The sequence below is a fragment of the Hydra vulgaris genome, chromosome 03 (assembly GCF_038396675.1).
Source record: "Hydra vulgaris chromosome 03, alternate assembly HydraT2T_AEP".
NCBI lineage: Eukaryota > Metazoa > Cnidaria > Hydrozoa > Anthoathecata > Hydridae > Hydra > Hydra vulgaris.
Window position 1 is genome coordinate 70,157,901 of NC_088922.1, and position 13,993 is coordinate 70,171,893.

A 13,993-nucleotide genomic window follows, 5' to 3' on the forward strand; every position below is an offset into this window, starting at 1 on the left:
TGCTAATATTTTATGTTTTTTCTAACTAGAAATATTTGTTTCCCCCACCTCACCCCTCGTTTCCCTTTATTTTTTAAAACAAAATCCGTTCTTAATTCAAGCATTTTTATTGAATTTTTTTTCACTTGAATTACCTTTTTTTGTGTTTGAATATTATTCAGTAGCTTATAGTGCATTTTTAAGTTTGTTTCAGTTGTTTGTTCTTGTAGGGCTCTCTGAAGAAAAAAAGTTATAATATATTACTTTTATTCTATATATTAAATTTAATCAAAGTTTGTCATGAGAACCTGTCTCACTCTTCGTCCATCCAAAGATTTTTTTAAAAATCGTCAATTGATATAATTGGATGGTCCAATTCGTCTGAAATTTTGTTTTTAATCTTTAATTTTATTTATAATTTGTATTCATTGAAAGATAAAAATAAATACATTTTACGGAATGATAAATTTATTAGGCAGCCCATTTTTCAAACAAATCTTTTTAAATTTTGTATTGATTATCGCGGACCTTTCTTATGGAATAAAATTGTTTAAAAAAATTTTACTAAGGATTTTATTCATCAAAGTAACTACTTTTCTTTTAAACGAAAGCTTAAAGAACTCATTTTTACAATCGAAGATGTAACAATATATTTTTGATATTTTTTTTTTAGTGATCTTTCTTTTTACCCCTATTTAACTATTAATTTATAAAAATTTTATATGTACCATTAACATCTGTAATATATAATAATGTATCTTGTATTTGTAACGGAATATTTTAAGTTTCTTTCTTCGTTAACTTGTTTTTTATCTTGTAAATATCTTATAAATTTTAACACAATTTTTGCCGGTACTTGACGACAAAACCGTATGGTCTTCTACGAGTTCCTGCGTCCTTTTATTATTTAATGACGATCATTATATATATATATATATATATATATATATATATATATATATATATATATATATATATATATATATATATATATATATATATATATATATATATATATATATATATATATATATATATATATATATATATATATGTATATATATATATGTGTGTGTATGTGTATGTGTGTGTGTGTGTTTGTGTGCGTGCGTGTGTGTGTGTGTGTGTGTGTGTGTGTGTGTGTGTGTGTGTGTGTGTGTGTGTGTGTGTGTGTATGTATATATATACATATATATATATATATATATATATATATATATATATATATATATATATATATATATATATTTATATATATATGTATATATGCATATATATATAATGACTGTAATAATGACTTAATTGGGATAATAATGACTTTTTTAAAACATTAATTTATTATAAAAATCCATCTCTAAAATTTACGTAAGATTATTTGAACGCCTACGGAAAAAAAAAAAATACACAACACTGATTTACTTGAAAAATACAAATTAAACTCAAAACGCACTTGGCAACTAATATACAAAATCACCGGTAACACTAAACAAATGTCGCAATTTTTGTCCTCAGTTATTAAAGTAGATGATAATATTTTTTTGATCAAAAAACAATTGCTTCCTAATTCAATAATTATTTTGTATCTTTAGGACCAAACCTTGACAAAAAAAATTTTAAACCTTTAAAGTTCAATATTACCCTCTAACCTAGTAACTAAATTATTTTGTCTTTGAAGAGTTTGAAATTGTTTTTGAATTGCATAAGTCAAATAAAGCAGTTGGTCATGATGTTGTCAATTGTAATATTATCAAAAGTTGTTTTGGCGTTTTAAAAAACATATTTTTCCAAATTTTTAAATGTTCTATTAATCAGGGAGTTTTTTCTAATGATTTGAAAATACAAAAAGTTATACAAATATTTAAAGAAGGAGAAAAAACTAATGCAAAAAACTATCGTTCAATTTCCATCATCTCTATTTTTTCTAAAGTTTTAGAAAGAATTTTGTGCAACAAAGTATACAATAACCCTTTAGAAAACAAATTGTTATATAGCATGCTATATGGTTTAAAAAAAATCAAACAGACCATGTCATTCAGCTTACAAAAAGTATAGCTGACTCATTTAAAAATTCTAAATTCAAACTCGGAATTTTTATTGATTTATCAAAAGAGCTTGATATAATTGATCATAAAATTTTTAGTTAAAAAATTTGTTGTTGAAACTAGTCACATAAGTTTCAAATGAGTTGTTTGGACAATGGACTTTTGAAGCTAGATTTGTTCCTATGTTAATAAAAAAACTGTTAAATTTTTCTGAAATTGCATTATTGTCATACTCTTTTTCATCAATGACAATTTGAGCAGGTTGACAGGTTGACAGGTTGACAGGTTGACTATTTATTTTGCAGCTTTTTATCCCAATTTTTTCTTTCATGTTTTTCCAAGTTTTTTTAATATCCCCATTTGTATTTTTATTTTATTTGAGTAAAAGTTTTTCTTTGCATTTTTTTAAAGTTATTTAAACAAGTTTTATACTGATTGTAAACATTTAGGTTTGTCTCATTCTATTTTTTAAGTATTTAATATAAAGTTTTTTTTTGTTTTTTTTGAAGATTTTTTAATACCTTTGGTAATCCAGGGACATTTTAAACTTTTTTCTTTTATTAATTTTGCTTTTAAAAAATTTTCCTAAATAAAGTATAATATGCAATTAAAAGTGCATATTATACTTTATTTAGGAAAATTTTTTCAAAGTTATTTTAAGCAAAGTTTGTGTGCCCAAGATTGCATTTGTGGAATACCTTGTCCCACTCTTCTGCTGATAGTAGTCAGCAATTTATAATAAATAAATCATATAAAACATATAAATGTAAATTTAGGAAACAGATAAATTTGTTTTTTGCATGTACGAACTTATAAACAAGTGGTAATTTATTCAATATAGATTAATACTTTAATATTGCTAAAGAGAAAAAAAAATTGCAACGGATATTCAAAAAGGATAAAAATATATACGTTACGTAATCGTAATGCGTAACGGTAAGTACGGACAGAAAAAAATGTTAATCTTAAAATATTTATAATATCATTCTGGAAAAGAAAATTTGTTAAAACTAAAATATTATTCTGAAAATAAGTTTTCTAAAAGTTTACTTTCTAGATTTTTATATTACCAGTCAATTTGTAAAATTAATTAAAAAAAAAAAGTTTAGTTGAGTAAACTCCTGTTAAGCGGTCACTCTTCACAAAAAGCTAAACACTTTTTTTAGCATTGAGAATTTTCAGAATTCTTTTCTTCTGGAATATAGCTATTTAGGGTCATCCACAAAATATCTACGCCTAATATTTAGAAATTTGACCCTTCCTCCCCTCTACTGTCATGCATACTTCTAATAATTCCTGAATCAAAACTCTAATAAAGCCTACGATATATATATATATTCATATATATATATATATATATATATATATATATATATATATATATATATATATATATATATATATATATATATATATACGATATATATATATATATATATATATATATATATATATATATATATATATATATATATATATATATATATATATATATATATACGATATATATATATTCAGATATATTCATACCAGAGTATTATAAATATTATAACAAAGCATTTCCAGAAGTTTCAAAATCGGTTAAAACAAAAACGCTATTAAACCCTTGGATTACTAAGGGTATTCTTAAATCTTCTAAAAAAAAAACAACGACTATATAACAAATTTCTTAAAAAGAAAAATTTCTTAAAAAGATTTTCTAAAAATTTCTTATAAAGGAAACCATTCTACGTTAAAAGGAAACAATTAGCGGCTGAAACACTTAATGAATTTTTTGTAAATGTTGATCCTTCATTTCCATCAAAAATTGAATCCTCTCAAACCAACTTTGATGCATACTTGGTTTCTAATAACACTGATATTATGACTAATAATAAACTTACTAAAGTATAATTATTAGTCGCGGTTTCTTTAATCAAGCCCCAAAAAAGTATAGGAGTTGACAGTATAAGTAGTTGCATCATTATCAATTCAATAAAACTTATTACAATCCCGCTCTTGTATATATTTAGTTTATCTTTGAAAGAGGGAATTTTTCCGGAAAAGTTAAAAATCGCTAGAGTTGTCCCAATTTTAAAATCAGGTGATCTTTATGATGTTACTAATTATAGACCGATCTCAATTTTTCATGTTTTTCAAAAGTCTAGAACAAGTTACGTATAATAGACTCTATTCTTTCTTAAGCAAAAATAGTATTTTGTACAATAAACAATTTGGTTTTAAATCTGGTCTTGTACATGATATATTTAAAGAGCTTAATGAAAAAAGTATACTTTAGGTGTTTTTATAGAACTAAGCAAACCATTTGATACAGTTGATCATATAATTCTTTTACCCAAACTCGAAATCTACGGTGTAAGAAAATCAAACTTGGTTTGGCTTTTAAGTTACTTGTTTAACAGGAAGCAATATATATCAAAAGAAGATGGAAAAACAGATAATATGACTATCATATGCGGTGTTCCCCAGGGTTCAATACTTGGACCCTTCTTGTTTCTAGTTTATATTAATGATTTAAAAAAGCTTTCTAATATCTTAAACTCAATTTTATTTACCGATGATACTAACTTGTTTTATTCCAATGAAGATATTGATATTTTATTTTTAACAGTAAACAAAGAACTTGATAAACTTAGCCAATGGTTTAAATCAAATAAACTACCCCTTAACTTTATTAAAACTAAATACACATTATACCATCATGCTTCTAAAAAAAAATATATTCCATTGAAACTACCTAATCTTTTTATTGATAATAATTTAATAAAAAGGGAAACATTGTTAAAATTCTTGGGCGTAATTCTGGACGAAAATATTAGTGGGAGAAAACATATAAATGTATTTGAGAATAAAATTTCAAAAAATATTGGTATACTCTATAAAGCTAAACAGTTTTTAAACCAATCTTGTTTGAAATACATATACTTTTCATTTACACATTGTTACCTAAACTATGCAAATTTTGCTTGGTGCAACACCAACGCTACAAAGATTACAAATGAAGATCGACTCTTCCATAAAAAAATAATTTCAGTAAACTTAATATAATAAAAATTTTCTATATAAATCTTTATCAAGTTCTTATGTTTGTGTTTAAACTGGATAAAAAAATGGCACCGTCTTTATTTTACTCAATATTTAAAAAAATTAATCATATATACAGCACAAGATTCTCAAAAAATAACTTTAGTCAATCCAAAACCTATTATTCAGCCACTAAATACTCAATCACAAATCAAGGACCCAAGTTATGGAATACACTCTTAAATGATGATCTTAGAACACTCTCTTTGCTTAACCAATTTAAAACAAAACTTATGCAAGCTATTCTACTAAACGACAATAAATTAAATTTCTTCTAAGGCGTTAAATAAGAGTACTCTTATGATTTGATTTATATAATTATGAATATATTTATTAACTTTATTAATATATATGTATATGTATATATATATATATATATATATATATATATATATATATATATATATATATATATATATATATATATATATATATATATATATATATATAAAATCAATTGTAAACTTTTACATGATTTAATTTTATCATTTGATTATTGCGGAGTGTAAAAATGATGTAAAAAAGTTTATACTATATACATATACTGTATTCTTGAAATCTTATGTAAAATATATCCCTAATTGTTTGGCATGTGTTTATATGTGAGGTGTGCATTCACTTTTTATCTTTTTGTTTTTGTTGTCTCTGTTTGTTTTTTTTTTATTTTTTTTTTTTAATTTTTTTTTCTTGATTACTCTCAGTCTAACAAAATAAATTTAAAAAAGAAAGAAATAGGAGGATAAAATTTAAAAAATTTTTTAATTTTTTTTTTCTGTCTTTATTTAAAATATAATTTTTAAGAAATTTTAATGGTGTTTAAAAGACTTTGTATTATCTTATAAAAGCTATTTTATGTATGGTAGATATTAAGGGGCTTCGTGATAAGACAACTATAGTCTTCTATTTGCTTCTGTCATATAAATTTTTATTTGTTTATTTTCTTGTTGTAATTATTGTCAAACGGCAAATAAATATATATATATAAAAAATTCAACCCCCCTTACCTCCTTCTTTTATAAAGTAAGTGTTTTAATTCATGGCATGCGTACTTTTGAAAATATATACTTTTGAATATCCCCCTTCCACTTTATTGAACACTTTTAGCAGATTACTATACCCTATAATTCTCCTTAGATACTTTATAGGACTCCATGACCTTTGCTTTCGGCAACGGATCGCCACAACATATTTAAAAAAAATTTGTTTTACTGCAGATGCTTGCATATGTACTGATGAACACATCTGCAATATTTTTTAAATGAAAATTAAATAAAAATTAACTTTACTAAGAGTGGAGTTTTACTTAGAGTTTTTTTCAGGATACCTCTTTTGTAAGTCAGTAAAAAATAAGTCTTAGACTTAAGACTTATTTTCTACTGATGCAAAATGAGTAATATTAAAAACAAAACCTAAAACCTCTGTTTTGTGGACTCAAAAATCTGACGCTATTTCCCATCCTCCCCCTATAAGTTTTTAAGTGTCTGCTTTTTAGAAAAGGGTTCCCAAAAGCGGACAGTTCCAAATTATATGAAAAAAAAAAAAAAGAAAAAACATGAGCAAGCTTGACCTTGAAAAAAAAAAAAAAATTCTTAAACAAGATACTGCAGTTTTTTTACGCAAAAAAATATTTTGCCTTTTATATAAATTTTTAAACGAGTTTACATATTTTATTTGGGAGACATGGCTCATAGAGTCACGAACCTTTGTGCACTTTTTGCAGTCTTTATATTTTTTTTTGGTTTTTTGAAAGGATTTTTTTCTTCAGCTGCTGCAGTTTTAACATATGTTTGTGTTAATAGTTTTGCATCTTTTTCTTCTCTTAACTGTTTTAACCTTCTTCTGTATGAGCTTAATCTGTGTAAGCATTTTCGAATTTAAATTGTTTCAAGAGAGTTCTTTGAAGATTTTCACACAAGTTTAACTTCTCAAGAATTTTTCTTGAGAAGTTATAAAAAAAAATATGTATTAGCCAAATACATATTTGTATTTAGTAATACTATGCCACATTTTGTTTTGTATTTCATAAACTTGCATTTTATTTTATGTAATGGTTAATGTAATATAGTTTATCTTATAATTAAATAAAAACTTCTATTATGTTTGTAACTCTACTTTTTGAGTTAATTTTTATACAATATTTCAAGGGAGTTGTCGAGTATAGTATATATAAGTATAGTATAGTATAAATAGTTTCTTTTATGTAATATACTTTAAAAATTTTTATTAGTAACAGGTTCTTTAATTCATTCAGCTCCTTCAAAATTTGAAAGCCTGTGATTCAAAATTTTGCTTTTCCCAAAAAATAAGTCAAAGAAAGTATACAATGTCAATGATAAATCTTTAAGTTTTACAAAGAATAATGTAAGTAATATTTTCATCGTAATAACTATCTTCGAAGTTATTTTAAGTATATAGGTTTTTTTTTCTTTATAAATTTATTTTTTCAATACTCCACAATACTCAAAATAGCTACCTAGTCAGTTCAGCAAGAAAAAAAGAGCATTTAAGATTTCTCTTTCGAAGGATGAAGTTACAAAAATTTCAAGTAAGTTGTTTATATTTATATATATATATATATATATATATATATATATATATATATATATATATATATATATATATATATATATAAATTATAATAGCATGTTTGTATTTTTTAATTAACTAATATACAGGCTCATTTAATTACTTAATTAATTAAAGAATGATGAAATATAAAAAACGTTTAAAGTTGAAAATAGTTTTGATCTTTACTAGCGTGATTCTATTGCTGAGTTTCTTGAATGTGATCAATTACTTTTTGGTACTAATGTTGCAAAAAAAGTGATATATTTTATATGTGAATTAAAAAAGTGATATATGGTTGAATGTTTAGTTTTCTTTATAAGGGTAAATTACTATCATAAGTTACAAAACAAATTTTGATCTGTAATTATATACATGTTGCACACTTTACACATACACAATATTATCGAATTGATCTAAACACTAATGAATTATCCTATGCCCAATACAACTTACACTAAGTTGCCCCACTTATACTAGTGTTATCTTTTGAATTTAGAAATAGAAGTTAATAAATGTTGGTGGCTCATCATGCAGTGCAGTTGAGTAGGGCATGCTTTTAAAGTAAGTATAATTTTTCTATAAAAAGAGCATTTTTAATACCATCATTTTACATATATGTGTGTGTATTCTTTTGATTTGTGTTTGTGTGTGTGCATTATATATATATATATATATATATATATATATATATATATATATATATATATATATATATATATATATATATATACATATATATATATATATATATATATATATATATATATATATATATATATATATATATACATATATATATATATATATATATATATATATATATATATATATATATATATACATTACGTCATAAAGTGTATTACAAATGTTCTCTTTATTCCTTTCCCCTTTATTTTTGCATACTTATATACTTATCTTTACAGTTTTTTAGGTTTAAGACTGTTTACCTGATTCCTTCAGCAAAAAAGAACTTTAAAATGCTGTTGGCAATATTCTAAAGTGCGCGCCTGATCTAAAAGAAGGTGAATGACGTCAAGTGTTCGAATAGTCGATTCTTGAAAATTAACAAGTGGATGAAGAAGTTTAAAAAAATTATAAGTTATAAAACCTAGCACAATTATATTATTATAAAGTTAAAGCAAATTTTTATTTTTTAATTATTCTTAAAAAATTCTGTGAAAACATAAGATTTTAACCTTAACGTTTAAATAAAGTCATGTAAAAACACGTATTTTAGACGTCGAAATGAGGGCGGCTAAACTAGGTTATTTAAAAACGTCATAAAAATTGTCGGCCTTAATAATGACCAAATTTTATCAGAACGACGTATTTTTTTTGTCAATTTTTCATTTACTGTTGATCTTAAAATTTGCCGTCTGTGTGCTTTGCACACTTCGCACATGCCACCAGCCGGCACTGCTTACAATGATAGTAAATATAATAAATATAAATAAGGTATCTGAAAGAAGATCGCAAGGATCTTGTCGTCAGAACCTTAAATAAGCATTTAACAAAGATAATAAGAAAAAAAATTAATAAACTTTTACAAAATTGCAAGGTAAATAATCTGAAGAAAGATCAAGAGGATCTTCTAATCAGAATTTTATACAAGAGTAAACCAACTTATAAATTAAATTAAGTAAAAAATATAAGAACATGAATAAAATAAGTTGGAATAAACTTCTATAAACGTAAACATCGTATAAACAATAAAAAAGTAGACGAAAATATATTTTCAACTTTTACTACTAATAATAACCAGAGGCTACCTTGGGGGGAGGGGGTTGCCATTCCGGATTTTGCCGGGGCTCAGGATTTTTAGGGCCTCAAAATTTTAAAATTTAAATATATATTTTTTAATAAAAATAATAATATTTTTACATGTCTGTTAAATAATTTTCTTTGGATTTGCGAACTTTGAAAATTTGAACAATTTGAATGAGAAAAGCATACCGACCGGAATAAATATACTATAACTATTGGTATACTCGTTTTTCCAAAGTACTTTAGCTTTTTTACTTTCATTTAGTCAGTTCTGTTTCGTTTCTCCATCCTTGTTGGCGCAGAAGGAAATTGCTTGCTACATCAAAAATCATCAGACAGTAATTATGACTGGGAGAACGTTTGAATCTGGTCATAATAAGAGAAAAAGAAAACTCGAGGAAGAAAAATACCTCGCCACTTAGAAGAATTCAATTTTGCGTCACCTTAAGCCACTGAGTGATGCAAATACTCAAGAGATCGCTACTTCTAAAATTGCACATTGTCCTCATCCTGATGATACCCCTCATCTGGAAGATCCGCAAACTCAAGATGATCTTGACAATCTTCCTGCACTTGAAGATGATCCAGATACCCTACCTCATCATCATGGAGAAGATGATCCAGGTCCAATACAGCTTGAAGAAGATCCAGATACCCTACCTCATCATCATGGAGAAGACAATCCAGGTCCAATACAGCTTGAGAAGATGATAATGGGATTTATGGCCCTTAACCCGAAGATGATCAACAGCCCCTCTATGTTCTAGAAAATAATCTTGTTGAAGAAAATATTACGTTTCCATCAACATCACAGTAAGTAGGAAATTATTTTTGTATGAAAACAGTAGAGTCCCTGTTATCCGTCACTCGGTTATCCGGAAAGAATTTTTTTCTCCCTTTTTTTTTTTTAATTTGTTAATTTATCTTTCCTTTTCATAGTTTCTATTGATATTTTGCATATTTTTGTCTTGTTTTGCGTTATTTAAATAATATAAATACGCACAATCACATTTAGAACTGTAACCTACTAATGCATATAAATTTTTTTTTTTTTTTCATTCTCCATATCCTTGTTATTCGACAATATTTTTCTCTTATACGACACCCCTTGGTCCCATATTAGTCGGATAATCGAGACTCTACTGTATAAATCTTTCTTCTCTTATGGAAGATCCAATTCTAATTTCCTTAATTGTTGCATTTCAGAATTGAGGATCCTGCTCTTTAGCCCAAAATCTTAATGAATTCATTTAGAGAAATTCTGGTTCAACAAGGTCCTATAAAACTGAAGGAGGAAGATTTTCCAAAAGATGACCGTGGACGAAAATTCTTTGTGATGTATTATAAAGGACATTTTCCAAATGGGGAAACATATGAAAGAAAATGGTCAGTTTATTCCAAGCATTCAAACAGCATATTTTGTTTACCTTGCAAAATATTTTCTATCGGAAAAAAGAGCACAAAATTAACTGAAAATGGATATTCTGATTGGAAACATATAACATCAAACCTCAAGGACCATGAGAAGTCCGTAAATCACAAGGAATGCTTTATAAAGTGGATGGATTTGGCTGCAAGAATGAAGAAAAATGAGACTGTTAATGAATGCAACTTAAAAAAAATCAAATTAGAAGTGGAGTCTTGGCAAAACATTTTGAAGAGAATAATTTCAGTTATAAAATTTCTTGCCTCTCACAGTTTAGCATTCCAAGGACACACTGATAAATTATTTTTTAAAGGCAATGGAAATTTTTTGGGCTTGGTTGAAATGATTTCAGAATTTGATCCAATACTTCAAGAGCATGTAAGAAAAATTAAATCACACGAAGTAAGTGATCACTATCTTGGCAAAAACATTGAAAACCAGATTATTCAACTTTTGGGGTCAGAGATAAAGAAATCTATAATTTTAAATTGTCAGAATGCAAAATATTATTCAATAATTATGGGTTGCACTACAAACGTAACTCACCAAGAACAATTAACCCTAGTTCTTAGATTTTAAAACTGCAAGTTATTTGCAGTTGAAGAGCATTTAATTGGATTTGTTGATGTAAATAGGACAACCAGTGAAGTTTTAACAAAAACTTTCCTGAAACATTTGACAGAAGCAGGTCTAGATATATTAAAATGTCGAGGTCAATCATATGATAATTAAGCAAACATGAAAGGGATTCATTCTGGAGTGCAAAATAGAATAAGAGACATTTACCCTAGAGCGTTTTTTGTGCCATGTAGTGCCCACAATTTGACTTTGATGGTATGTGATGCTGCAAAATCTTCTTCAAAAGCAGTGTCATTTTTTGGTTTGGTACAAGAAGTTTATAACTTTTTCTCAATTTCTAATATCAGATGAGCCATTTTAATAAAATGAGTGCAAAACTTTGACTTTGAAGCCACTGTCTGATACTCGATGGGAGTCTCGAGTGGAAAGCTTAAAGACACTAAAATATGAATATTCCAAAGTTTATGATGCTCTAGTTGAAATTGCTAACAGTTCAGAGTATGCTACATCTATCAAATTTCAGGCAAATAATCTTGCCAAGCAAATGTCCAAATTTACATTCATGGTAAGCTTGAGTGTATGGTATGACATATTATTTCAAGTAAATTTGGTCAGCAAAAAAATGCAGTCTCCAGACTATGATCTATCAACAGCACAAACCAAAATTGACTAACTACTCAAGTATTTTAATGACTTAAAAATATAAAGAAATTAAGGATGCAAAACTTTTTGCTATGGAAATTGCAGAAGAATTAGAAGTAAGTCCTCAGTTTGAAGCTGAAAACACAGTTCGTCCCCGAAAGAATAAAACTCTTTTTTGCTATGAATCTGCAGATGAACCAATTTTAAATCCAGAAACACACTATGTGGTGGAAGTTTTTAATGTACTGGTAGATCAAGTGCTATCATCTTTAACAAGTCGACTTAATCAACTGAAAGAACTTTCTAAGTTTTTTAAATTCTTATATAAAATTCCAAAAGTCACCCAAAATACTGAAGCACTTAAGAAACATAGCAAGGATTTAGAGGTTGCCTTAACTGAAGATGGACATTCAGATGTGATTTCAAATCAATTATTTGATGAAATCAAAGCGATATCCAGTAAGGTTCCAGGAAAATTGCTCCCTAAGGCACTGATCAAGTTTATTTTAGAAAATCACTACGAACAATCTTTTCCAAATTTAGTTATAGCATTGCAAATTTTATTGATATTGTCACTCACTGTTGCTTCCGTAGAAAGAAGTTTCTCAAAACTTAAATTAATTAAAACATACTTAAGGTCAAATATGTCACAGTGCAGACTTACAGGCTTAGCTGAGATCTCAATTAAAATTGACGAGTTTAAGAACATAGATATTAGTGCATTAGTTGAAACATTTACTAATACTAAAGCTCGTAAAGTCAAGTTTCAATGAAGTCATGACTATAATAATGATTTAATAAAAATAATTAAAGAATTTTTTTTTCATTTCAGGGGGGCTTCACATTTTGATCTTGCCCAGGGCCTCCAAAGTTCAAAGGCAGCCTCTGATAATAACTCAATATATTATCTAATGAAAGAATGAAGTTTTTCAGTTTTTTTTAAAAAAGGCAAAAAGTAATTGGTACTTCAAAATTAAAATTCGCCGAAACAATTTTATTCCAATTGTGGGTTGATAATCATTGTTAAATGGTACAAATTGTTTTTGGTTAGATAGATAACTTTTAAACCATTTAATATTTCAAACTAATCAAACATTAATTCGGAAGGTAACTCATCAGAACAAATGCAATTATCCATGGGTTCTAGATAATCAGTAAACATAGTTTTTGGTTCATATAAACTTTTGTTATCGACTCTAACCATTTGTGGCAGGAAACCGGAGCATGATTTTTTTTTGACAATAATTTCTTTCATTATTTGCCACGTACGCTTTGTGTCGTTTTTAAATTTATTGAATAATAGGAAGTAATAATTTTTCTTCAGGTTTTTGCAAATTTTTTCAAATAGGTTTTTGTAGTAGGGGAAAGGCGCCTATGATGGCATACCGCTCATATTTCCATTAAATTTGGGTTTGGTAAAAAAATGATTAGAGCTACATGATTATACTGACTTTACATTAGTTTTAGTGAAAATACGTTCCTTGTGCACAAATATTGTTTTAATAATCAACAAAAATCGATTTTGGGGTGTGCTGTTGTAGTTTTATTTCCTTCATATATTTAAGATTGTGATTTCATTATTAACTGTGCAGAAATGAAATTTTCATGCATTTTTTATTCAAGTTTTGTGCATTTAGTGGAATACTTACTTTAATTTTATCTTTTGGACAAAGCAGACACCGCTTGTTTTAATGAAAATGATGACTTTTTCCCATGATGGCATGCTGACGAGTTGTGGGTGTTGAAATATTGACAAGTTAGGAAAACCTTTTTTTTTTTATAAGAAAAACTTATTTTTAAGTAAAGTTAAAAGAAAGCGATGCTCCAAATTCTTTTTTTGGTCCAAAAAATACATAAAACGCAATATATCCTATGCGTATGCGCGAAACTTTACAATGCTGGTGTGTAG

The 13,993-nt window shown here is 26.5% G+C and overlaps 3 protein-coding genes across 3 annotated transcripts; all 3 read left to right on the forward strand.

Moving 5' to 3' along the window:
* The first annotated feature begins 10,677 nt into the window (after window positions 1–10,677).
* On the forward strand, window positions 10,678–11,442 carry LOC136078882 (zinc finger MYM-type protein 1-like). The gene has a single exon (XM_065794699.1). The coding sequence runs from the start codon at window positions 10,678–10,680 to the stop codon at window positions 11,440–11,442; it is 765 nt and encodes a 254-aa protein (XP_065650771.1).
* A 159-nt stretch (window positions 11,443–11,601) lies between these two features.
* LOC136078883 (uncharacterized) lies at window positions 11,602–12,115 on the forward strand. The gene is made up of 2 exons (XM_065794700.1): window positions 11,602–11,748; window positions 11,834–12,115. The coding sequence occupies exons 1-2, from the start codon at window positions 11,602–11,604 to the stop codon at window positions 12,113–12,115; spliced, it is 429 nt and encodes a 142-aa protein (XP_065650772.1).
* Window positions 12,116–12,176: 61 nt separating this feature from the next.
* Window positions 12,177–12,857, forward strand: LOC136078884 (uncharacterized). Its single transcript, XM_065794701.1, has one exon. The coding sequence runs from the start codon at window positions 12,177–12,179 to the stop codon at window positions 12,855–12,857; it is 681 nt and encodes a 226-aa protein (XP_065650773.1).
* The last annotated feature ends 1,136 nt before the right edge of the window (window positions 12,858–13,993 follow it).